The following is a 23,970-nucleotide window of genomic DNA, read 5'->3' on the forward strand; positions in this document are numbered from 1 at the left end:
CCTATTTCGATATTTTTGTTGTCAATGTGAAGAAAAATTAACACTAGTAGGTGGTTTTTTTTCGCCTGTTCTGGGTTTTTTGAGAAGGTTAAAAAGTGTAGCCATATGACGTCATTTTACTTCAATTCTGTCTTGACGAAAAAAACGAGTTGGAGTAGGAAGGGAGTAGTTAAAGGTTAAAGGTTATTTATAAAAAGTTTCCCGTCATATTTTCGTGCAACGAAATTTAAGCAGACGACAAAACTAGATTACTCCCTCTACACCTCCTTTCGAGAAGGAGTAAAAAGTGTAACCCTAATACTCCGGAACAAGCGAACAAAATTCGGGACAGGGTAAATCTTAACCCGAGAACAGGCGAATAAAACGTCTTAGGGTAAAAAGTTTACACTTTTTGTCCCCGGACAAGCGAAAAAAAACCACTTAGTGTCCCCCATTATGGTTATTACGAAAATAGTATACACTACATTTAGTATATATGAAATGTAATGAAATGAAAATGGCTATAACAAATACACATATAATTAATCAATTTATGTACATTTTATATTATATTCGGTGTTTGTTTTCCATTATAGGGTTTTGATTTTTTTTTCGGTAAAAGAATTTATTAGGCCTGAATCATTTTCCCTTGTAAAAACAACTTCTACTGAAATATTGCATTATTTTCTTTAAAGGTTTAATATACCACGCCTTAATATTTTGAAAAACAATAAAAGGCTAAAATTGGCTTTAGCTTTGGTTTAAAAATAATCAATATTTAAAAGCCCAGGAACACGAAATTTATAACTTAAAAAACGAAATGAGTTTAAAGTTTTTTGATGGAATTAATATTACAAAACCGGTTTTTTAAGAAATTATGTAAAAACAAAAGTTTTTTTTAAATATAAAACAAAATGATATTCAAATAAAAGTCTTTTATATAAAATGAAATGAGGCACAACCGGCTAAATGCTAGCTTGCCAATTCCGCTTTAGGTGGTTTTTGAGATATTGTTCTGAAGCGAATCGGATAACGACTACCATTGTCCGTGTCTTTTTGGGCGTTGTTGGTTCGATGATGGTTACTAATGTCCCAATCATTTTGAATTACGTGAAACGATGAGTCTTTCTCTAAATGCTCAGAGTGATTGTACGTATCACTTCGCCACCTGGGAGAATCAGGATCTTTACGAAGTTTAATGACTAGTCTCGGGGACTGAGAATGAATATCGTTGTTCCAGCTTGCGGGTTTAGAAAGTACATTATGGGTTGAATGTCGCATGGGTTTTTGGTTGTACAAGCTGCAATCGGACTTTTTAGAACCAATATCGCTGAGGGGTGATAAAGGAGAGTTACCTCTGTCCTTAAAATTTTCAGAGTCGCTACTCTCGCTTTTCTTTTTGGGAATACGATAGCCGGCTAGCGAAGATCGGCAAGGACTGGTAGCAGGAAAGAGAGATTCCCTCACTTTAATACTCTCATCTCTAATTTTCTTTTTATCACAATCCAAGTCCTCGATTCTACTCGGAGATGATTTTTCCCCACTTGCGGCAAATGAAATTTGAGATTTTTCTTGTTGAATCCGATGTTTACTCGTATTGCTCCTGTCTTTTGGTTTCTTCAACAATTTGGACAGAGAATCATTCCTTATCAAACTACTCGAACTTGAACTACGAGATGATGTTTTGCTACTTCTCAACCTGCGTGGAGATAAAACCAATGGGCTTTCTCCATCCTCACTCTCCACACTGGCAAACACGCTGTCAGTTTCTTTACTACCATCTCGGGATGACCTCTCATCAATATCCCCACCATTTAAGGACACTTCAAGATTGTTCTCCTCTTCAATACTTTCCTCAAGTTTTTCACCTTCCACGCACTTATCCAAACAATTTGAAATAACTGAGCTAGAAGTCACTATGCGTTCGTCATTCTCTTTGCCTTCAGTATTTAATACAATGATATCACTCCCAGACATGGACACTTTCACCTCGCTATTCAATTTCACATCATCACATTCTATCAAAATTTCTGTCTTTCGATAAGTTATATTTGAGCCCTTGGCTTGAAGAACTTTTCTTTGAGATGTTTCGTGAGAGGATGACGTAACTTTTGCCTCAACTTCGGTTTCCTCCCCATTGGGAGACTCTTTCTCAGCTTCCTCCCCATTGGGAGACTCTTTCTCAGCTTCCTCCCCATTGGGAATCTCTTCCTCGGCTTCTTCAATTGGCAATGTGTCTACCTCCTGATCATCAATCTCATCACCCTTAAACAATTCATCATTCATATCAACCACATCTTTACTCTTCATGGACTTTATGTTATCGGAATTCATAGAGATTTCTTCAGTCGATTCGGGTTCGAGGAAAAGTCTAGGACTACTACTTCTACTGTCATTCAAGACTGAAGTAATGGGTTCCAAAGGTTCCTCTTTGATATCAGACCTCTCAATCTGCTGTTCTACGCTTTGACTGCGTACCTTTCTCCTAAATCTTTTCTTAATACGGCACTTGTTACTTGAGGAAGTACCTTCGCCATCTTCACCCAATTGAAACAATGAAGTAAAACGTCTCGTATGAGATCGTCTTATTCCATTGAAGTAATGCTTTGCATAAGGATTTGGTTGCTTTTGTTCTTCTTTCAACTTATCCGGAGTTGGCACCACAACCTTTTCTGGCTTCTTTACGTGTCTTTTCTGGGGGGTCAAATCACCAGCGGGGCAATCATTACCTTCTAACACAGTAACTATAGAGTTTAAAATTGGAAATTTTTCATGGTCCGTTGAATATAGACGATCGTAAACATTGTCACTGTGGTTTGCTTGTAAAATAGCATTTCTTTCCTTCTCGCTAAACTTTGCCCCTTTTTGAGACACCAGAGTGACTTGCTTCTTGAAAACTTCCTCACGGACTCGAAACAACGTCCTGTTAAGTTTCTCTCGGCGGTTCACCATGTAACACAGATTCCGCACCTAAAGGAAATTGTAATCAAATTAGCGCAACATTTTCCAATCGATTAATATCTAACCAGGACATGGTTCTGCATATAGTTTAAAAATAATTCTACACTAAATGTTGTTTCTAATAAATATCCGCACCAAAATATTTTGAAGAAGAAAATTTTTCATTTCCACACTGCATTTTACAAAATACATTTACATTTTAAGAAAATAGGAACTTTTTAAAATTTTAATTTACAATTTTAAATAAACGCAAGCTGTTTTGACAAATTAACTTATTACATATAAATTTAGGCCATTTTCAAAACTATTAATTAATAAAGGAACAGGTTTTACCCTTTCGAGGTCCTGGCGAAGATGGACGAACATTTTCATACGAGCATATAGACTGTCTTCTTGCTGCCTGCAAAGCAAGTTAGATTCCTCGGCTTTAGGCGTTAACAAAGATTTGTTAAAATTGGCTCGTCTTTTCAGTTTCCAATACTGATAAATACAATCCGCTACAAAGAGGTCTATTTGTAGAGTTTCAGAAATAACTTTAGGCGAGACATGTTCGTGAAAATCAGCTTCAATTTGTTGAATTCTGAAATAAGAAATTACATATTGGCTACATTCAGTAACTCTAAAAAAGCTCAACGCAGAGTTCAACGGACAGCGGTTTTTTACTGAACGGGTTTATTGACGTCACATTGCCCGTCCGTTGAGCAATGAAGTCATCGGCTGTAAGAGCAGGTTTTTCCATTGCTCAACGGTCACGTGACGTTGCAGCACGGAGGAAGGCTAGCTGCAGATGCCGCATCAGACTATATTTCACATAATTTACAAGCGTAAAAAGTGTTCAACAAGATCCTAACGTCACATTAGCAACAGTCTCAACGAAAATAATTTTTCAGACACTTCGTTCAGAGTTACTCACAATCAAATTAACAACCAAAATAAACATTACCGTTTGTCACGAGCTCCAGCTCGGTCATCGGTGGAAATTTCCAATTCCATCCAAGCTCGATCACGTTCAATTTTTTTGGGCTGTTTTTTAATCGCATTTCTCCTCCGCTCATTCTTTTTTGGAGTTACTTTGACTTCCCCTTCAGATTCAGTCGATAAAGCTTCGTCTTTTTTGCTATGTTTCTCACAATAGGACTGAAAATTTATACAAATAAATACAAATATAACAAACTGCCAGAGCGTAAATTATAATCACCCTCAATTTAACTCCATCATCCTCATTATCTTCATCGATTATGGCTTTCATTTCTAAGCCATTTTTGAAGGCACAAGTGACATGATAAGCTGTTTTACAAGTTTTCACCTAAAAAATGATTAATAATTGGTAAAAAATTATAATTATGAATAACGTTGTCGAAAACGTACAGAACACTGAATGCAAGCTCCCACTCTTTCTTTACAGAGAGTACAAACTAATGACCACCGACTTGGCTAAATTTTTTAAAGTAATAATAAATGCATTAGCGATAACTAGAACAAAGAAAACCATGAAAATAGGCATGTGCGAGTACTAAATTTCGTTCGAGTACTTGATCAAGTTTCAAGCCGAGTACTTAATAAACCCAATTATTCAGAGCCTTTTATAAGCTAAATCTATAGAGTACACAAAACCCCCTTTAAAGAGCTTAGCCTAATTATTCGAGTACTCGAAACCACTTTTTAAAAGTTCGAAAGCTCAATAAAAAATTTAAAGCTCGGCTCGATACTCGAAAAGTGAAATTTTTCATACTCGAAGCTTGGCTCAAAACCCAAAAACAAAGCTTGCACATGCCTAAAATAAAATAGAGATAAAATTATCTCACAGGAATGTGTGAAATTTTTGTAATAGGCTCCATTTTTTCCACGCAGCCAATGCTGACTTCAGGTACCCAAAGAGCGCAGCTCACATGTGTCCATTTTGAGCCACTGCGGGTGCTTTTCATGGCTCCTCCTTTATGGGGACATAGGTCACACTGAGGCCGGATACCCAGGGCGCACGTTCGACACACCCAACTGCCATCGGGTATGGAGGTAATGCCGTAGCAGGCTTGATGGACGCAAATATTACACGAATCACAGAAAACCATCTCATTCCCATCTTCAGAATCAGGCTGGAATGTAAAACTAGTTAGTTACAGTTACTAATTAGCATCAAAAGAAATATTTAGCTACCGATCGACAAACGTCGCATATGACATCTTCATCGTATTCGATACCCAATCCCTCCTGATTTTTGATAGCTTCTTGTAAATTTTCAAAACACTGAGATTCTAATTCATCCATAACCAATTCCATCGTAATTTCCGCAACTGGAACAAGTCCTAAATTGTCTCTCTCCTCGTTTAAGAGTTTCAGCCAATTTGTATCTAAATCATCCAAATCGTAACGACACGCTTTATCAGCAACGGTAGAAGCAGCGCTGATTATGTGCCATTCCGTATTGAAATTTTCATCTTGAGCATTGTGTAAATACTTCTTTGGCCTAGTTAAAAATAAAATTAATGAGTTGCTATAAGCTTTACATAAAACTAGACAACGAATTTTCAACTAACAATTTAAATTCTTCCAGTTTATCTGTAGTCATAACTCGATAAGATGGTTCAGGCAGTGTTTCAGGATTAACTGGAACTTGCACTCCTCTTTCCCACTCTTGCTTCCAAGCATCGGACATTGACCAATATTCTTCCGGCGCTAATTGATCACTGTCAGGCAGTTTCATCGCACTTATGAGATCTTTCCGAAAAAGCTCCGCAGGTTTATTATTCCGAAATGAGCTGTTATAGATTTTAGACATCGGTGGCAATTCCACTGAATTTCCTCTCTTGGAAAAGCCTAAAATGAAATTCAGGTAAATATGACTCAAAAGTTTTGTTTAGAATAAAATATTTACCCTTATAATCTTCATCATCACTGACACACGAACTGGTTTTTCTCCTTCGTTTATTTCCAGAGGAACCTATTAATAAAACACAAATTAATAAACATAAAAAACACAAAAGGTATGCGAAACCAACGCAATTCTAAACAAACCCGCATCATCTCCAGATGGCCGCTTATTCTTTATACTCATCGATGGTTTCCACATTTTGTTCAGTTATTTATCCCCCTAATAATTTTTAATGAATCATCAGAACGTTGTATAATTTGCTCATAATTGTTAAAAAACACTATTTAAGCTAAAAAGTCTATTGTATGTAGGTGGGCTTTATCAAAGTTCACAGGGTCATTCAAGTTCATTAACCAAGGCACTAAACTAACATTTGAAATTAAAGAATATATACAATATAAAATTAAAGAATTTTACCCCAGAATGAACTATGACGAACGCGACCCTATTCTTCTATTAAAGACTTTCAGATTTAATAAAGAGGTTGCAAAATCAAGTTTTCTCCCCATCTCGATTTCCGTCTGCCATATTTGTAAATTTTGAAACGTAGGCTTTCATGGGCGACACTCCATTTTAGAAACAAAAATTTTCTTTAAAATAGATAACGTTAGACCTCAAGAACCTGTTAAACGAACAATAAAGTTAAAAATTTGAGCGATTGATAACGATATTTGATTAATATTTGTAAATTACTTACAATTATATATTTTCTTTGGACGACAACAACATTGGCTTCAACAACATTAGCGCCATTTCCATAAACGAGCAATCTTGTGTTGCCAGGCTGATAATAAGATCCAAGATTTCTGAATAGTCTAGAAAAATAAAAGGTAATGTAATTGCGATTCAATATTTTATTTATATAAAACAGTATTGTAATTAAATTATTCGTAACTTATTTTAACTACATACATTTTATTTCTACTGAAAACATTAACCATATAATTATCTAATTCCGGGATTATGACCAGTCCCAAGAAAGCTTCCATCCTTAATCACGTGGTACTAGTGTCTAAAGACGTCACAATGACGCGCGGTTTTCAAATGTTTCTAATGATTTTATTATGAGCGAAATTATTTAAATTTTGTGGAGAACAAAATATGAAGATAATCCTGGAGTAAAATCCTTTATTTATTGTGACCAGACTTTATGAAATACAGTCACATTGTGCTAATAGCACTTTCATTTTTGCCTTCATCAAATATTGCACAACTTCAAAAAATAAAGCTGTTTTTCCTTTAAAAGATTTTTGTTCTTACTTACATTATATGAAGCCAAGCTAAAACAACCACTCTATATTTTCTACAAACTGCGGTACCTAATCTCTTTAAATAGTTAAAAAGCTTTTACTGAAATATGTATAAATGGCAACTTCTTTTCCTTTCTCACCAACAGATAATGGCGTTCAAATGATTAACAAAATTCTTTAGATGACCTACACGTTAGTTTTAAGGGGGGGGGGGGGGGGGCGACATAGCGTCTAAACATACTTTTTCTACAATAAGGATTACCGAAAATTATATTTTTAATGCTGGAACTAAAAATTAAAAAAACAAACTACATTAGTAATCGGTAAATATATTTATAAGCTTGTATGAAAATGGGGAACATATGGGGGAAAACAGTGAGATCGGTATTCTTTCATTTTTGTTACTTTTAACATATAAAATAAAAGACAAGCGTGGCTTTTTTAAAAGTTTCGTAAAAAGGCATAAATTTCTGGCCAACGGCATTTTTAAACGCCTACTTTTAAAAAACATGCTAAGAAAATAAAGGTATGTAGACGATTTTTGTACAAAATGCTAAAATATTTAGCCTAAACAACACCTTTTGTCTAATATAATTGTATCGTACATCTTCCCTAACTGTCTACAGGTTCTATAATGTAGGAGCGAATTAGACGAAAAACATGATTAAAAAACCAAAATCTAAAGGATTAACAAAAAAATTTGGGAAATAAAACAAAATATACCAGTAGATTAAACAGGCGTATTTAAAAAGAGCATCGAAATAATTTCACTAAAGTAACGATATAAAACGAAGAGACTTGTTCGTTGTATGGTTAAAGCTTTCGTTTTCTTTTATAAAGGCATCATTCGTGATGGCACACTAAAATAACAAAATTCATGAAGATGAACAATGATTTTCTTTTCCAAAGCACTCGCGTGATGATTTTATTTTGTTAGACGGAAAAATAGGGAAAGTTTTTCAGGATGTAAAAATGAAACGTTTCAATTTTAAGAAGAACATTCTCGGGACGATTTTTGTTTTCTTTAAGTGCGAAGAAACATCACGAAACGGAGGAAATTGGATTATGCGGAGAGCCCATTTGAGTTAAAACTTTGTCCAGCCATTGCAAAGGCCCGTGAAGGTGAATTTCAATCCAACAAGGAGTCGAAGTCACATCTTGACGGTGATATTCCGCCCCCCAACCTTTAACGAAGCTCATCCGAATGGTGCACATTTTGGTCAGTTCATACACAGCTTCAAATCCGTGGTTCACTGCTTGACTTAACAGCTGAGCAAATTCCTATTCAATTTAACTGTGTTAGAACCATTTTACACTCAAAGGATCTTTTAAATACAATATAATCACCTGATTATTGAAGATTTTTAAACTGCATCCTGGCGGAATTTTGCAAACAGTAGTTGGATGGAATCCGTGAGAATGATTGCAGTTTCTACTTTGCACAAAAATCGCACTATCGCTCAAGCATTCCGCGTATACTTCACCTCCAACGTAATATAAATGCACACCTTTAAATTCAAACGTTAAAAAAAATTCTATTTAGAATCATATCTCTTTAGACGTAAGATTAAACAGTTGACTTTCACCTTTCCCAATGTGTCGTCTTGTGTTTTCAATTGTAGAGTTCCGATTAACATTAGATAACAAACCCAAACAGAATCGGTTGTTATTATTGGAAGGATCCGTAAAGCCGTCGATGATGATGCTGTGGCTCTGGGCGTGAAATACTTCGCCCACCCTTGAATTTAACTCGTAGTATGCTATGGAACACCAATATTGGGGCTCTTGGTATGTAACTGGTGCTACATCTGTAAAAGGCAATTAATTAGATACGAAAACAAAATAATCCGCAAGTACACGTGTGTATCAAAACAAAATCTACCAAAAGAAATGCTTAAAATGTGATTTCTAGTGAAGATTTAGTAGTGAATGTTTAATTTTACACGGCCTACCAGATCCTAAGTTCAAAAGGTCAACAAAGTTCCGTTTTGCCATGTATTTATGAATTAAAATGTTTAAAAATATCAGAAAATTACCAGGAGGTATAACGGTTGTATCCATGGGCGTTTGACTTCCATCCGTTCCTGGTTGAGAATCATCTTGAGGACTATACGCTGGAGGAGGAGTTTCTAAAATAAAATCTCACTTATATAAATTCCATCACACGTTAAGTCGTAACTGTAAGAAACTAATGACAAACCTGGTAAACCAAATGGACTGTTTGGGGCTGAACTCGAAATGCTAGTTCCAGGAGAAGGAACTCCCGATAAGGTTGAGGTGGGAGCGGCTGGTGGGGAAAGAGAACCGCTCAGAGCGGAATTGGGAGAGGGAGACATGAAACCTTGCGACGATAAGCTAACGTTATGAGGCATCGCTGGTTCAGGCACAGCTTGAAAATTGTTGGACAACATTGGATGCCCCGGAGGATATTCACTGTGTCTTGGAACCAATACAGGAGGCAAAACTGAGAAATACAATATCAGTCAAGTCCGTTTGGTACGCTTAAATTAGGTACACGTTAGATTTACCAGGGCTTTCTACCCTCTTATAGTGATAAGGGTTTATGCAAACTTCCTTCTGTTTGGCAGAAAATGGGTACTCGCATTGCTCTAAAGGCTTTAGTTCGTGGTGACTTTGAAGGTCTGGCCACCTCCATACGCGACAATAAATAACGTGCGGTAAACCTTTCCTATGTGAGACCTAAAAAATATAAACTATTAGTATACTTTTACAATAGAGACGTCTATCTAGCATGATTCTATCTTACTTGAAGGCGACCATCCAGAGACCTTGGTATAGTCACGCATTTACTAGGTTGTCCAGGACTACTTAAAGCTTTCTCCAATTCTTCTATGGCCCCCTTTTTCTTCTTTAGTTTCTTCACTAAAGAATCCACCGCTTTCTCCGCCCATTTCTCTTCTTCGTCTCCTTGCTTCCAGCCCAAAAGTTTCTTGACAGCAGGGCTCGTAAATGAAAACAAGCTATTCAACGTTGACATGGTACGCTTCCAGATTCACATTAATTTGACAATTATTTCATTATAACTGAAAATAATGGTTTTCTATCACTAACACACAACCATGTTAAAAACTAAGTCAAAAAATTTCCAATAGTACCCCTGCTGTGTGCCCTACACTAATTAGTTCTTATAGACATTTGTAACAAATGAAAATTCTATTTATTATGTTATAAATCTGATTAAATTTAGGATGTAAATTTCAGACAGTATAATTTGAAATTAGTTGGTATGAGATTTTAAGATTTGTGTATACACCAAGGCTTAAATGAACATTATAAAAAGTAGTCTAGCGCTTTTCAATGCAAATACCTAAGCCTAATTTGCCCTCAAGGGTAGAGCAGTTCCGAAAAAGTGCTCTACTTCCCACAAAAAGAAAACAAAACTGCGATTACTTACATTTCCCATTTCAATGTGTTATTTACAAACCAGTCAAGAGCATCAACAGTCGTTACCTCTTTTAACTACGCAACGAAACAATTAAAAATTGAAGTATTAAATTTTTATTTTTCTTGGAAAAGAGACGATAACGACCTCTTTAGGCACGAGAACGCAAAGGTTTCTTACGGCTCTTTCGGCGCTGCCGCGGTTTCTTAACACATATCCCTCCGCCACGACTGACTGCCTTTTTTATTTCAGCCAGCGAATAGGTTTGAACTATCCTTCGCTTAGACGACAATTTACAAACCTTAACCCAATTTTTAATCGTTTACTAATTGAGGAGTAGTTTTAAATTTTGAAATCTCTTTAAAATATTCGAAGGCTGCTTGTTATCTTACACTTTAGATTCATTTTACTCTCGGAAGAAAAAAGCCCGCCTAAGAAATGTTGGCGCGGAATTGGCGACGTTATGTCTACAAAAAATTACATTCTTACGTTTCAAGCGTTTTCAACTGTCAAAAATGAAAGCGTTAATTTTTTATGATTATTTAAAATATAAGTTTAAAGGGCAGAGACTAAAACAATTACGCAAAAGCAACGGCAGAGTTTATTTTATACTTTTGCGTTCAAACTTTCTCCTAAAATTTGTTTTGGCGCGAAAGTAAAAACGAGAAAAACAGCAAAAACTTACGCTGCAGTTGCCATTTACGAAAAGAACGTTATATTTAATATTATCGCTCTTTTGGGAGAGCCCCCGCAGCGATGGGGAAGCCCATTTATAACACAATGATTCAGAAACTATAAAAGTTACCTGCGGATGACTCATAATAGGCGCGTTTTCCAAAAATTGATCCATTTTTCTTCGCTTGAATGAGTTTCTGAACCCAATGACATCAACCCCGAAAAACTGCACGAAACGGGCTTTAATTTCTCTATGATAAAATTATCTATTGAACAATTTAATTACCTTTTTAAATATACACAGTAATTAGTTTTTCCTTGGGTACAAACGCCTTAATTAGAGAAAAAGGGTAAGTGGCTTAGGGCAGGTTTGCTTTAACCATGCTTAAACGTTATCGATTAGTCTTGAGAAATAAATTAAAGTGAATAATTAAAATTGGGGTAATGGAGAACTAATAATTAATATTATCTTTTATAATTACTTTAAAGTCTATTACGAATAAGAAACCAAATGCAAACCGCACCTTTTATTTGAAATAATCGATAGTTATATTTTTTAAGAACCCGAGTAGATGGCGTTACGTAGTTAAAATGTTTAAGGCGGGAAATCCAAATGGGCGAAAACACGGGCAATCAAAATAAATAAATTGTAGGTTGTAACACGGATTAATTAACTAGTTAATTAATCCATGGTTGTAAGTAGTAATTAAATGAAGAAAATTTAATTTGAATTTTAGTTTTTACTCTTCTTATATTTATATGTACATCGAAAAACTGTACAACAAACATATCAAGCACCATTCAAAATAATTTCAGACTAGAGAAATTCTGTATAAAATATCCATTCTTTCATATATTGTTAATGATTTGTATGGAAGATAACCAGGGAGAAAAAAAATATCTTCTAAAATTAAACCCTTTGAAAAATTCTACGAAAGATATTAAGGGTTTTTGTCAATTTTCATAGAGTTGGTTCGTTTTTACAAAGAATGAACTATTGCTATTTCTTAAAGAAAATATTACGAGGACATTAAATTTTCGTAATTAGTATAAATTTTTTTCACAAAGAGCGTAATTATTTCGCTCCTATATTATTATATACAAAAAGAAACGCATTTTTCAGAAGAAAAAACGCATTTGGTCATTAAATTACCATTTTGTTCCCATATTTTGGAATGAAAGTTAAATCAGCATACTCCATACCCGCTGGAATACGTTTCGATGAAAATTACTTTTCTTTTTCTTATTTAATGACATTAATATCATTTCATTATCAGTGGAATAAGCAAAAATATCTGTAATATTATTATGTCTGTCTCGATCCAAAGCACGATTTACAAATCTTTTATAAACAGTGACTTTGCTGTTTTTTTTAACGGTAAAAATAATTAAAATATGATATATTATTATGATACATTAGCCCTATCTGTTGGAGCGGTTTGAATGTTCAGAGTCGAGGTCGATTAACATCTACAATTTAAAAATTGCCACAATTTGGTTATAACTCATACAATGACTAGCCTACTGTGGCAGTGATTTCACTTTTGTTATAGTCTCGGTCATACACAAATGTTTATAGCTCTAGAAATATCCGTCCATTCGCACTCAAATGTACGTTTACACTTTGGTTTCCGGTCCTGTCGCCGCTTGCTTGAAGGAATCTCGCAATTTCACTAATAACGTGGCGCAGTACTGGCCGTACACTTTATTATACCATTCTGGAGCACGCCCTCTGTTGGTAAAATATAAAAGTATTGATTTAATAAACTATAGATTTAAAAATGACAATAATAGTAATAAAATAATCGTTCAGTCACATTAAAAAAAATTTCCTCAGAAATCAGTATGGACCAAGAAATACATAGAGGGACTCATTACTAACGTTTTAAAAACGCTAAGTCAAAGTAGTAGAATGTTGGCAAAAATGTATTAATGCTGGTTTTAATAAAGAAACAAATGACAAGATGGCGATCTTTGACGCAAAACATTCACTTTTAAGCCTAATACAGGTTTTTGCTAAAGTTAAATCAGTTTTTATTCTTAAGGGAGATTTTTCATCACTCACAACAGGGGGAGGCATAGGGGTAACATAAAACCCAGAATTGCAGTGTGCTTCAAACCCAGTTTTTTTGTGACCCCTATGCCTTCCCCTGTTGCGAGTGAGGGATCCCTTTAAGCTCTGTTTCACCACATTTTACATAGTAATTCCACTTAAGTATTATGAAAACAACCTTAGCTAGAACCAGCCGTATAAAAACGTATTTTACTGAGACAAGGATTTCGTGGTCCATGTCTGAGACCAGGATTTCGTGGTCCATGTCTGAGACCAGGATTTCGTGGTCCATGTCTGAGACCAGGATTTCGTGGTCCATGTCTGAGACCAGGATTTCGTGGTCCATGTCTGAGACCAGGATTTCGTGGTCCATGTCTGAGACCAGGATTTCGTGGTCCATGTCTGAGACCAGGATTTCGTGGTCCATGTCTGAGACCAGGATTTCGTGGTCCATGTCTGAGACAAGGATTTCGTGGTCCATGTCTGAGACCAGGATTTCGTGGTCCATGTCTGAGACCAGGATTTCGTGGTCCATGTCTGAGACCAGGATTTCGTGGTCCATGTCTGAGACCAGGATTTCGTGGTCCATGTCTGAGACCAGGATTTCGTGGTCCATGTCTGAGACCAGGATTTCGTGGTCCATGTCTGAGACAAGTATTTCTTGGTCCATAGTATTTAATTATTTCGAGGTAATGTCTGGCGACATGAGTGTAATTTATCAGAAGGTGTAACTGACCGTGTGTCTATTCTGGTGATATGCGTCACTTTGGATTTCCCCGCACCGCAAGGTTCGATGAGGAATCTGGAGGCCAAGACGAGGCCCCGAATGGTATTGGAAGGCACGACGGCGTCCGCGTGTTCCACCGACGTCTCGACTAGTATGCACGTACCTTTCAACAAATCTATCCTCCACATTCTATCAAAGAGAATGAATACTTAGACAAATTCAATCAAGAAAAACGGATTCGAGAGTAAACGAACCTTAAAACAGAATAGTCTCTGGGAGGATGAGGACTGATGGTTCCGCTGCTGTGCTGATAAATTTCGGCGTGTTTGTCTAATTTCACGACAACTTTCCATTTCAATAACTTCTCGTCCCAGATGTGTCTTTCTCTTAAAATTCGGTTGAGCAATTCGACGGGTGGGGCTTCTACTTCTACGGACACCTTCCATAGTTTCAACGGATGACCATCCCCGACTTTCTTGTAGGCGACTTCGACGCTATCCACCGAAGGCAAAGGTACCCAGCCTTTAAATTTTTCACGGGCTTCCTGTTAAGAGAAAAGAAGGAATTAATACGAGGAAGTCGTAACGTTTTCCACCGACAGATGGCGATAACGCACCTTTAGTAAACCCTGAATGCACCCGTCCATGTAAGTTTTCCAGCCATCTTGAAGTCTACCCTCCGACTTAATCAACTCCAATAGGTTGACGGGTTCGCAGGGCTCGACAGTGAGTAAGCGACATTGAAGCATCGTGTCCTCGGGCACCAAGAACAGCCTTTTGTAATTGGCAATCATGGTGGTGAGACATTCGTGAGCGGCTCGGTTTTCGTTCAAATCTTTTTGATCCGGTACGCCCACGGTTTTGCGTCGTCTGGGGCTGGCGCTGGCACTCCGCGGGACGTTCAAGTGAAACAAAGACGGAGCGAAGCAAACGGCCAAATTCGTCGCTGTCATCTAAGTACAGTAAAGGTTCATTTAAAATTGTAAAGAGATGAGTTTGTTGTCAAGATCTTTTTATTAAGAGGTCGGCGCGCTTTCGGTTTTTTTCGCAACTCGTTAGTCAGTTTTAGGCTGGGAAAATCTCACTGAGCCCTTTCGCGCCATCTACGCTGGTACCTCAAACTAAATTTAAATACTTAGATAAAATAAATTATATTATGGTATCATTATAATTATTTTGCATTCTTTCATTTTATTTAATACGCTGGTACCTCAAACTAAATTTAAATACTTAGATAAAATAAATTATTTTATGGTATCATTATAATTATTTTGCATTCTTTCATTATATTTAAAGGGAATATAACCTCAGGTATTTGGTGTGGAACACCAACGTTTGTAGCTCTGGCCGCTCTTGCCTTTGGCTTTAGAAATGTTTGGCGCCACTGTACGGGAAATTTGAAAAATTGAAGAGGTCTTCCATAAAGATTGCTTTGCGGGTTATATTCCCTTTAATACGCTGGTACCTCAAACTAAATTTAAATACTTAGATAAAATAAATTATTTTATGGTATCATTATAATTATTTTGTATTCTTTCATTATAATTATTTGGCATTCTTTCATTATAATTATTTGGCATTCTTTCATTATAATTATTTGGCATTCTTTCATTATAATTATTTGGCATTCTTTCATTATAATTATTTGGCATTCTTTCATTATAATTATTTGGCATTCTTTCATTATAATTATTTGGCATTCTTTCATTATAATTATTTGGCATTCTTTCATTATAATTATTTGGCATTCTTTCATTATAATTATTTTGCATTCTTTCATTATAATTATTTGGCATTCTTTCATTATAATTATTTTGCATTCTTTCATTATATCTAATAATATTTAATATATTTAAATGTAAATTAAATGATATAAATTTTTTTAAGATTCAATAGATGTCGGAATGTCCTATAATTATAATTATACGCTGACCTCTCCATAAAAAGATCGTGATGTTAAGTAATGAATCGAAACGTACTTGATTTTCGTCAGAGTGGTCGCACACTTCGTCTAAAAAGCATAGAAGCGATTGCAACGCTTCACGATTCTCATCTGGCATTAACAGAATAGCAGCTTGAGTCGCCTCTAGCCTTAACTCGGATGGAATATCTAATTACAAACAAAATAATCAATTAAATTGACATTCCTTTCATAAAAATATCTGCTGTCGAACGCGTAACTTACGTTGAAAGATGCTGATGAAGGTCTCCGACAGTTTATTAGTGAGTAGGGCGTCGGGGAGTTCCCGGAAATATTGCTTGATCATGTCCGCCACGTCGTACACTTGCTGGTTCTCGAAGGACACTTCGTCCGGGTTGGATTCGCACTGGTTTCGCAGTTTCTGGATGCGAGAACGGACGCCCGATTTACGAAAGACACCCGTCGAGTCCAAACCTTCCTTCCGGATGTAGTCGATGGCGATCTGAATGGAGGGCGGAAGTGGCTGACCCGTTCGCTGGACCACCAAAATTAAAGGAACGCCGAACACCAGTTTGTCTACGGGAGATAATCACCATTAATGAACGTTCTTTTAAATTAATAAAATTACTTATCCACGACGTAATCAACTATAAGTAACATAATAAACATAAGTATGGCAAAGAACGGATTCGGTTAATTACAGTCTGTCGTGGAGTGTTTGCGAAATAAGAACGTTCCGAACAGGAAACTCGTCACTTCCTACTCTTTCCGTGGGCAAAATAGTTGGTTAGTTCGATGGCGAGAAATACGAGCCTACACGCGTTTAGGTTTGAAATGCGAAAAAAAACTAACTTCTGAAATGGAGCCAGTGTCTATAATAGTTATTTTTATCTTCCGATTCAATAATTTATCGTTATTTTCCAAAAGTAAGCGTTATTTACACTTTTGAAAGCATTTCAATTTTTAATAGGCCTTGGCTGGTCCGTCGAAAAGGCTGCCGGCGGAACGTCGGTGATTTTCCGGGCATCCTCCAAATACCAGAAGCAGTTCGCGGAGAGTTGTCAGTACGTCGGTACCGAAGGGGCTGACCACTATTCGTAATCGATGTATAAAGTCCGTAGCTTTGACTGCACTAGAGTGATTACGTAATCGATTACAAATTTAGCACTACCAAAGGCTGTACTCGCTGTAATCGGAGTACAGAATTTAAGGAAGTGGTTAACCGCTCGGTCGGTACTTAATGGTTTAAGTTGTCATTGGCGAAACCGACTATTAAAAAATTTGCATTGGGTGAATAGGAAGTGTCATACTTATGGTTATTATGTTACTTATGATAAAACCAATAATTTATTTATTTCTATTTAGGGATAATGACTATGTTGTATAGCTACTTAATTATTCAATTAACCTTAATTAAATCCGAAGTATGTAGTTTCAAATATGTATAACGAAAATACGATACACTAAAATCACGGTCAACTTTGATTTCTCGCGCTACAGCGGCCAACCCATTCGTCGAAATTCCGTGAGCAAGGATTTTCGACCTAAAAACTGTACTATAAACTGTAGGAGTTCAGCACCACGCTCGTTTTTATATTGGCTTCAATGCAAAAACTATTCTAAAACTAATATTCCGCTAGGGGAGCTCAAACCATACACATATCTTTTGCTCATAGGTTAACATAGAAACTTCAACGAATGTGTTGGCCGCTGTAGCGCGAACAGCGCGTGATCAAAGTCGGCCGTGCTAAAATATAAAATGATAAATTCTCTGAATTAATTAATTAATTAATTTAGTACAACTGATCTACTTAGCCAATTAATTAATTAATTGGCTAAGTAGATCAGTTGTACTAAATACGACTGTAGAAAAATTAGGAAACAAAATTGAAAAATCAAATATTTACCTTTATAATCGGGCGTTCGTATTCTTCGAATGAATTTGGGCACTCCCCAATTCCAGCCGGCCCGATTGGACGGCGAGTACTTCTCCATCAGAGCGGTCAATTTCAAAAGGGAAAACTTCCTGAGGACAACCAACTGGGGGGCCGACAAAGAATTGACCAGCACGTGTTGGGCGACGCCGCTACGGGGCGCTGGCAACTGCAGCGTCGTGGACGTAAAACAATGCCATCTTGGTTGTATCACCGGACTGATAAGAACCAAAGTATTTATAAATCAAATGACCAAAGAAGTTTCGTCAGTAGGCGGTTTCTTTTCGCTTGTTCCGGGATTTCGGAGTAGGGAAAGAAGAGTAAGGCTACGACGTCATTTTACTCCGATTCTGTGCAGTGGCGAATAGTTTGAGTCAGTGTAAAAACTTGTTGAGGTTAACGGTAATAGTGAGTTTAGGGAGCTGTTGGCTCGCGTGGCATGAAGGGCTTGCCACCACCCTCCTACGCGTCGTAACCCGGCCACCTGAATTAATGGCTTCAAAAGTGCCCAGGGTATTAGCCAAGCTGACGATTATAAAAAAAAATCGTTATCCCTATATGCTGTGGCCTTTTTAGCAGATAAATTTTGGCTATCAGACGTAGAGGTCGGGGATGGTTAACTTTTATTCAATAGATAAAGTTCTCAAAATTATTCGTAAAACGTTTTGATCAAGTAATTTTTATATTTCTGTATTATCCGATTAATTTTTTTTAATCAAATTGTAAAATTAATCGGGAAAACGACGTTTTTTTTCGATAAAAAGCTCAAATTTTACGAATAATACATATTTTTTAATCATTTTCCGAAATATTAACCGGTAAATTTCTTTGTTTACATTTTTCCCCCAAAAAATCAATTTAATCATGGATAATGATTAACCGTTACCGACCTCTAATCAGACGACAAAATCCGATTTACAACTCCTTTCTAGAAGGAGTAAAAAGAGTTGCCCTAATATTAGTTTATGGGACGGAGTAATTGTCATACCCGGAACGGGCGAATAAAACGTTTTAGGGTAAAAAGAGTACACTAATGACAGTAGCGATTCTTACCCAGATTGTCTGGTTAGCGAAGATCCTACTCCAGAATCGCGTCTTTCGTTGGTGATTCCGGAAATGTCCATGTCCTCCTGAGAGCCTGGAGTGTCAGGGTCGCTACCTCCGACGTGGTTGTAAACGGCGCTATCGTGTTCGCTGTCTTTATAGGAGCTGGATCCTGAGAAATATCAAATACACACAATCTATTATTAAAAATCAATTTAATTGTATGGAAGCTAAAATTTCAACAAGTTGTAAATAGAACCATAAGTGTATAATATTGTAACGTTAGTGTGACACTTCCTATCCTTCACACGCAAAAGTTTTACTGAGAGCTATTCACGAGACAGACTGCATTACGAGCTTCGTCGACGTTTTGCGTCCGCTTGCTAACGCGTCACACGTAGCTTTTGACAGCGCCTCGCTAGGGGGAGATTTTCTTATGGATCATGACGTCACTCCGTTACTAGCTCTCAGTAAAATATTGCCCAAAGTGACACACTTACTTTTAAAATATTATACACTTATGATAGAACACGACGTCCCAACGCGTTCTTATCGGGCTATGACGCGTGAGCTACGTTAACAATTGATGTTCAAATTAAGTGGCTACACTGATAATTTTAAGTTTTAAGTAAATAAAAGTTGATAATTATAGAAACGACTCAAAAAATTTTAATCGTTTACTGGATAATTTTATTTCAATTTGTTTATTTAGAGCTCATTACGTTCTTAGTAGTTGCCACGATACCATACGAAGGGTCACACCAGGCTGAAAATTTACCAATATATTTAATAATAAAATATATTTAATAATCAGCTAGGCTAATACCCAAGGCACCACCTTAGGCCTAAGTCATCGAGCGAATTTTAAAGCCATTAGAGCTGAATTTATGTGGTTTGTTTACGGATATCAAAGGTGAATGAATGAATATTTATGAACTCTTTGTGAAAGAACAAATCCGTTTTATAACAGGGAGGAAACCATAAATATGGATTCACGAGTTGCACTTTAAATTATATTTGCCATCGTCAAAACCATATTTTATACAATAATTTCGTTTAAATAAGTTTGGCAAAAAAATTTAGAATTTGGAAAAATAATTCAAAAAGATGGATATGACAAATAATAAAGCTATTTATAATATGTACAGCTCATATATGACTGAATTTCCAAGAGGGAAAAAGGTTTAGTTCTCAATTGTCCCCAACGCCCCAGAATTCGTATCGTCACGACCAGATCTTGCCATTTCGCACCCCCCGATCCTCAGCTTGTCCAGTTCGTTCGCGTTAATATAATCTTTTCGAATTTCGGACACTCAACTAGGAGCTGGCCAATGTTTTCGACTGACCAACCACAGAGCGGGCATTTTGTAAATTCTCCCCGAAGATGCCCCCGACCTCCCTAACGAGCGAGAAAGATACGTACGTGTATAGCTGGGAAGAGACAGATCGGGCGTGGTCTCCACGGACGACTTGGTCGAATTGGGCGGGACGTTGTCGTACAGACTCCTCCTGTCCCCGGGAGACCGGACCATCTCGGACATCCCCAACCACTGGGAATTCCTCTGTCCGGCGCGCCTGGACCTGGCACTGTCGTGGCTCCCGACCGGGGACACGTCGTCCAAGGAACTGACGCTGCCATTCCGCCTGTTACCTCCCGTCGTGCGGTCATGGTGGCCGGGCGCCTCGAGCTCGACGGTCAACTGGATGGGGCATTCGGAGTCGCTGTGGGCCGAAGTGTCGTCGGGGAAAGGCCACCCTTTCCTGGAATGTTTGATCTGAGGAGTTCCTGTCAAGCTCGTGTCCGATTCGACTCCGATTTCGATGCCGTTCGACTCAATTACTTCGCTTTTGGTGGCCGTCACCATGGTGGCGCTAGGGTCACCCTCTGGACCGCCAATTATTACCACTTCACGGTTCTTCTTCTTGCGTTTACCTATTGGAGGACGCAAAACGAAATATGGTCTCAAAATTTGCTCCAAGTCAAATACTAAGTTATGAAAGCCTGATATTTTGTTATAAAAAGAATGTAGATTAAGGCTTCTAACAACTATAAGTACGTCTTAAAGGCCTAGGTTTTTTCTGCCTGTCCCCCTTTAAATTAACTTAGTGGAGCACAAATACCCTGGTGGTAGGCCAACCGCTGAACACGTTGGCCTAATTTAAAGGGGGACAGGCAGAAGAAAACCTAGGCCTTTAAGTTAATTTAACCTAGAAGCAACAACCACACAAGGAGAACGTGACCCGTCAAAAGTCGTGGATTTACTCGCGTACAATTTTCATTGGTTAGACGCTTTAGCGCCTGCTGCCGTCAGAATTGGAAAATTGGGAAATTGTCTTCCCCCCCGCCCGTAAAACGTTCAGCGTAAAGGTTCGTCCAATGAAATTTGTACACAACACCGCGTTAGCGTGTTTAAAGGCTAGCTGCATTCTCCTTGTATTTGTTGCTCCTAGATTTAACTTTAGATAGATGATGACGTCACGTGAAATCTATAGGGAGCTAACACTCCGTAGCTTTGGCTTTGGCCGCCATGTTGGGTAGAATTTTTTTTCAATAGGAAAAAGCATGGGTGACGTCGTGAGACGTAGAACTGTTAGCTCCCTATATCGTAAAATGCTACTGTAATTCTTTACCCTATAGTTAAACCTCTTTATAAGTATAAAAATCTACAACGTGACGTCATCATCTCTATCGTAAAAGGCTACCGTAATTCTTTACCATATAATTAAACCTCTTTATAAGTATAAAAATCTACAACGTGACGTCATCATCTCTATCGTAAAAGGCTATTGTAATTCTTTACCCTATAGTTAAACCTCTTTTAAGTATAAAAATCTACAAAGTGAAGTCAGAATCGCTAGGACAAACCCACCGTGTGAAATGTGAATAACTAGAATTTAAACTAAAGACATGGAGAAGTTTAGCATCCTACGATATCCGCGTACTTGTTGAAGTTGTTTCTTTAAAATGATCCCATTAAACCAAGTAATTAAATCGAAATATAGGTTCCGGCATTTAGAGTATCCTCGTAAAACAGCCATAATTAAGTAAAGTGAGTCAATTACCTTTAAGACTTTCCACCCTCCTCAGCAGGGCTCTGGCACTATCTTTCAACCTCTCGCTGCCACTGCGTCTCAAAGAACTGTGTTCGGAGCGGTCCATGATGGAGCCAGGAACGGGAGATCCGGGCGGCGGGATGCGCAAACTACCACCCAAATAATTGGCGAAATCCTCCTCCATGGGGAGCCCCATCGTGATGAAGAACTCGGCTTTGCGGATGGACTCGGGACTGCTCTGCAGAGGGTCGTCCAAAAACACGCTATCGCGGCTGTTGTCGTGACTGGGCGAGTTGTTGTAACTGTTCAAATTGGCCGAATTGGGCGACAAGAACTTGGGGCTGCCGCAAGTGGCTTTCGGCGAGGCGGGCCCGCCCGAAGAGTTGAAACCCGCTGCGGGTGACAATGGTAAAATGCGCGACCACCGACGACTGCTGCGTTGAAACTGCCAGTTCTCGCTCAGAGCGCAGTGGTCTTCTTCGTCACTTTCGTCAACCTTTTAGACGGATAAATTAATTCCGTTTTAAATCATCTCTTCCGGTTGATTAAACAAACAAAGCGGAGAGTTAATTGCTTCATTCACAGGGGGTGCGTTACTCGTACTCTTGATCGTGATTAAAAGCTAACGTTTCAATCCCACGTCCATCGACTTAATAATCAAAGAGGTGGAAAATGTTCCGACTCAGATGCTCTTCCCGAAACGTGAGACCGAGACACGTTTCGCGTCCAATTTACGCGTATCGGCGAAGTCTTTTCGTTGTTCAGTTCGCCAGGGAGAAGAGTTGTTTATCTTCTCCCAAAACAGCCCGTTACTGAATGATTTCTCTGGTTTTTCCTACAGAGAAGCGCGACCTACACGCCATAAGCAACCTTCTCATCTCTGACGCTTCGCCCGTCCCTACGCTCAGCGCTATGCCCACGCCAATTTATTTCAACTCTCAAGGATGAGTTTTCATCCTATTCCGCCGTCAAAAGGTACGAAACTCGATTATTCGTGGTTTCCGTTCTAAATCGAGAGAGGATTTAGCAAAATAATAATAAATTGATAAGAGGTTCCGGGGATCCTATCAAGGATGTTGACCGCTCCGATGTTTCAAAATACTTCCAAAATAATACAAATCGGAGATTTCCGGAATGGTTTTAGCTAGGTGATTTACGTTACCCCCACCACTTACTAGGAAGTTTTAAAATGTTTCGTCACATAGGTGAAATTTGTTTATGTTTTAGATAATACGGAAAATTACGTATGTTAGGCTACTAGGTCTTTTTTAGCCTGTGAATCCTTTTTAGGTAAGAGTGTTTGAAATTTGGGAGTTATATTAAAAGGAAATTAATTTTTTTTAAATATTTTTTTTCGTCATGCGTGTTTTAAAAATAAATAAGGTAATTTAATTTTCAAATTTCACAAATGTTTAGAAAAAAGTTGAACATTTTAATTTTTTTTATAAAGTGGTGTGTTTTAAAAGTAAATACGGAAATTTATTTTTATAATTTCAACATTTTTTAGATTTTTTTATTGCGATGTGTTTTATAAGAAAGAGAATGAACTTAATTTTCAAATTTTAAAACTATTTAGAAAAAAGATATATAAAATGATTTTTTTAGTCAAAAAAAATCGTCTATTTTCACATGAACACCTTAAATGAAATTTCGAAGAAAACAAGTAAAATATTTTTTACAGTTTTCTTCATTTAAGTAACACATTGAAAAACTATTGGTTTAGCACCTAGCGGGTAAAACATTTTCCCTTATTGAAAATTTGGTTTTCAAACTGAAATTTGAAAATGAAATAAACCATTTTCATTGTTATTGAAAAAATTACGACTACTTTTAAATATTTTATAATTTAAATAAACCCTTCGTTAAATATTTTATCATCAGATTCATTTTAAACTTCCAAAAATTAAATGATAAAGATTTAATTGAATCGTACAAACACGAAGGGCAATTAAGATTTTGTTTAATTGTCAATAAATAAAAAAACAAAACAACTTAAAAACGTTACTCACCGATTTGCGTGGGAAACCGTCACTCTTGAGTCGGGCGCATTTGTTCAAAGTGTTCAAACGCCTTCACAAAGAAAAAGAAAAATAACGAAAAT

At 37.3% G+C, this 23,970-nt stretch overlaps 3 protein-coding genes across 3 annotated transcripts in view; all 3 read right to left on the reverse strand.

Annotated features, from left to right (window-relative positions):
* Positions 1-554: 554 nt before the first annotated feature.
* rno (PHD finger protein rhinoceros) lies at positions 555-6,641 on the reverse strand. Its single transcript, XM_090174630.1, has 12 exons — positions 6,507-6,641; positions 6,227-6,431; positions 5,953-6,028; positions 5,813-5,878; positions 5,475-5,754; positions 5,095-5,404; positions 4,746-5,033; positions 4,309-4,374; positions 4,139-4,246; positions 3,884-4,077; positions 3,274-3,520; positions 555-2,949 (listed from the first exon to the last, which is right to left on the reverse strand). Exons 3-12 carry the CDS (start codon positions 6,005-6,007, stop codon positions 952-954), a joined length of 3,612 nt encoding a protein of 1,203 aa, XP_090030756.1. The 5' UTR covers positions 6,008-6,028; positions 6,227-6,431; positions 6,507-6,641; the 3' UTR covers positions 555-951.
* A 279-nt stretch (positions 6,642-6,920) lies between these two features.
* Mad (mothers against decapentaplegic homolog 1) lies at positions 6,921-10,846 on the reverse strand. Its single transcript, XM_090174480.1, has 9 exons — positions 10,610-10,846; positions 10,475-10,539; positions 9,827-10,103; positions 9,588-9,759; positions 9,260-9,523; positions 9,096-9,188; positions 8,646-8,867; positions 8,407-8,567; positions 6,921-8,340 (listed from the first exon to the last, which is right to left on the reverse strand). The coding sequence occupies exons 3-9, from the start codon at positions 10,055-10,057 to the stop codon at positions 8,101-8,103; spliced, it is 1,383 nt and encodes a 460-aa protein (XP_090030606.1). The 5' UTR covers positions 10,058-10,103; positions 10,475-10,539; positions 10,610-10,846; the 3' UTR covers positions 6,921-8,100.
* A 1,094-nt stretch (positions 10,847-11,940) lies between these two features.
* The window catches only part of LOC149944216 (stAR-related lipid transfer protein 13-like), a 212,771-nt gene continuing 200,741 nt past the window's right edge, over positions 11,941-23,970 (reverse strand). Inside the window, exons 10-20 of the mRNA XM_090174329.1 lie at positions 23,879-23,939; positions 21,879-22,365; positions 20,239-20,748; positions 18,825-18,987; positions 17,745-17,989; positions 16,102-16,413; positions 15,896-16,026; positions 14,534-14,869; positions 14,172-14,461; positions 13,927-14,106; positions 11,941-12,869 (exon numbers count right to left, since the gene is read on the reverse strand). Coding sequence (XP_090030455.1) covers positions 12,755-12,869; positions 13,927-14,106; positions 14,172-14,461; positions 14,534-14,869; positions 15,896-16,026; positions 16,102-16,413; positions 17,745-17,989; positions 18,825-18,987; positions 20,239-20,748; positions 21,879-22,365; positions 23,879-23,939 — 2,830 coding nt within the window. The 3' untranslated portion in view covers positions 11,941-12,754. The remainder of the gene's footprint in view (positions 12,870-13,926; positions 14,107-14,171; positions 14,462-14,533; positions 14,870-15,895; positions 16,027-16,101; positions 16,414-17,744; positions 17,990-18,824; positions 18,988-20,238; positions 20,749-21,878; positions 22,366-23,878; positions 23,940-23,970) is intronic.

The sequence above is a fragment of the Leiobunum rupestre genome, chromosome 5, assembly GCF_980474605.1.
Source record: "Leiobunum rupestre chromosome 5, qqLeiRupe1.1.hap1, whole genome shotgun sequence".
NCBI lineage: Eukaryota > Metazoa > Arthropoda > Arachnida > Opiliones > Sclerosomatidae > Leiobunum > Leiobunum rupestre.

Bases quoted from the DNA above. Each gene is read 5' to 3' on its own strand.
- Mad (XM_090174480.1), bottom strand. From the start codon at position 10,057: ATGTCAACGTTGAATAGCTTGTTTTCATTTACGAGCCCTGCTGTCAAG. The intron at 8,568-8,645 runs GTGAAAGTCAAC...TTGAATTTAAAG, and splicing joins AAGACGACACATTGGGAAAG to GTGTGCATTTATATTACGTT. The intron at 8,341-8,406 runs GTGATTATATTG...TAAATTGAATAG, and splicing joins TAAAAATCTTCAATAATCAG to GAATTTGCTCAGCTGTTAAG.
- rno (XM_090174630.1), bottom strand. From the start codon at position 6,007: ATGTGGAAACCATCGATGAGTATAAAGAATAAGCGGCCATCTGGAGAT. The intron at 5,034-5,094 runs GTAGCTAAATAT...TTTACATTCCAG, and splicing joins TATGCGACGTTTGTCGATCG to CCTGATTCTGAAGATGGGAA. The intron at 4,078-4,138 runs GTGATTATAATT...ATAAATTTTCAG, and splicing joins ATGATGGAGTTAAATTGAGG to TCCTATTGTGAGAAACATAG.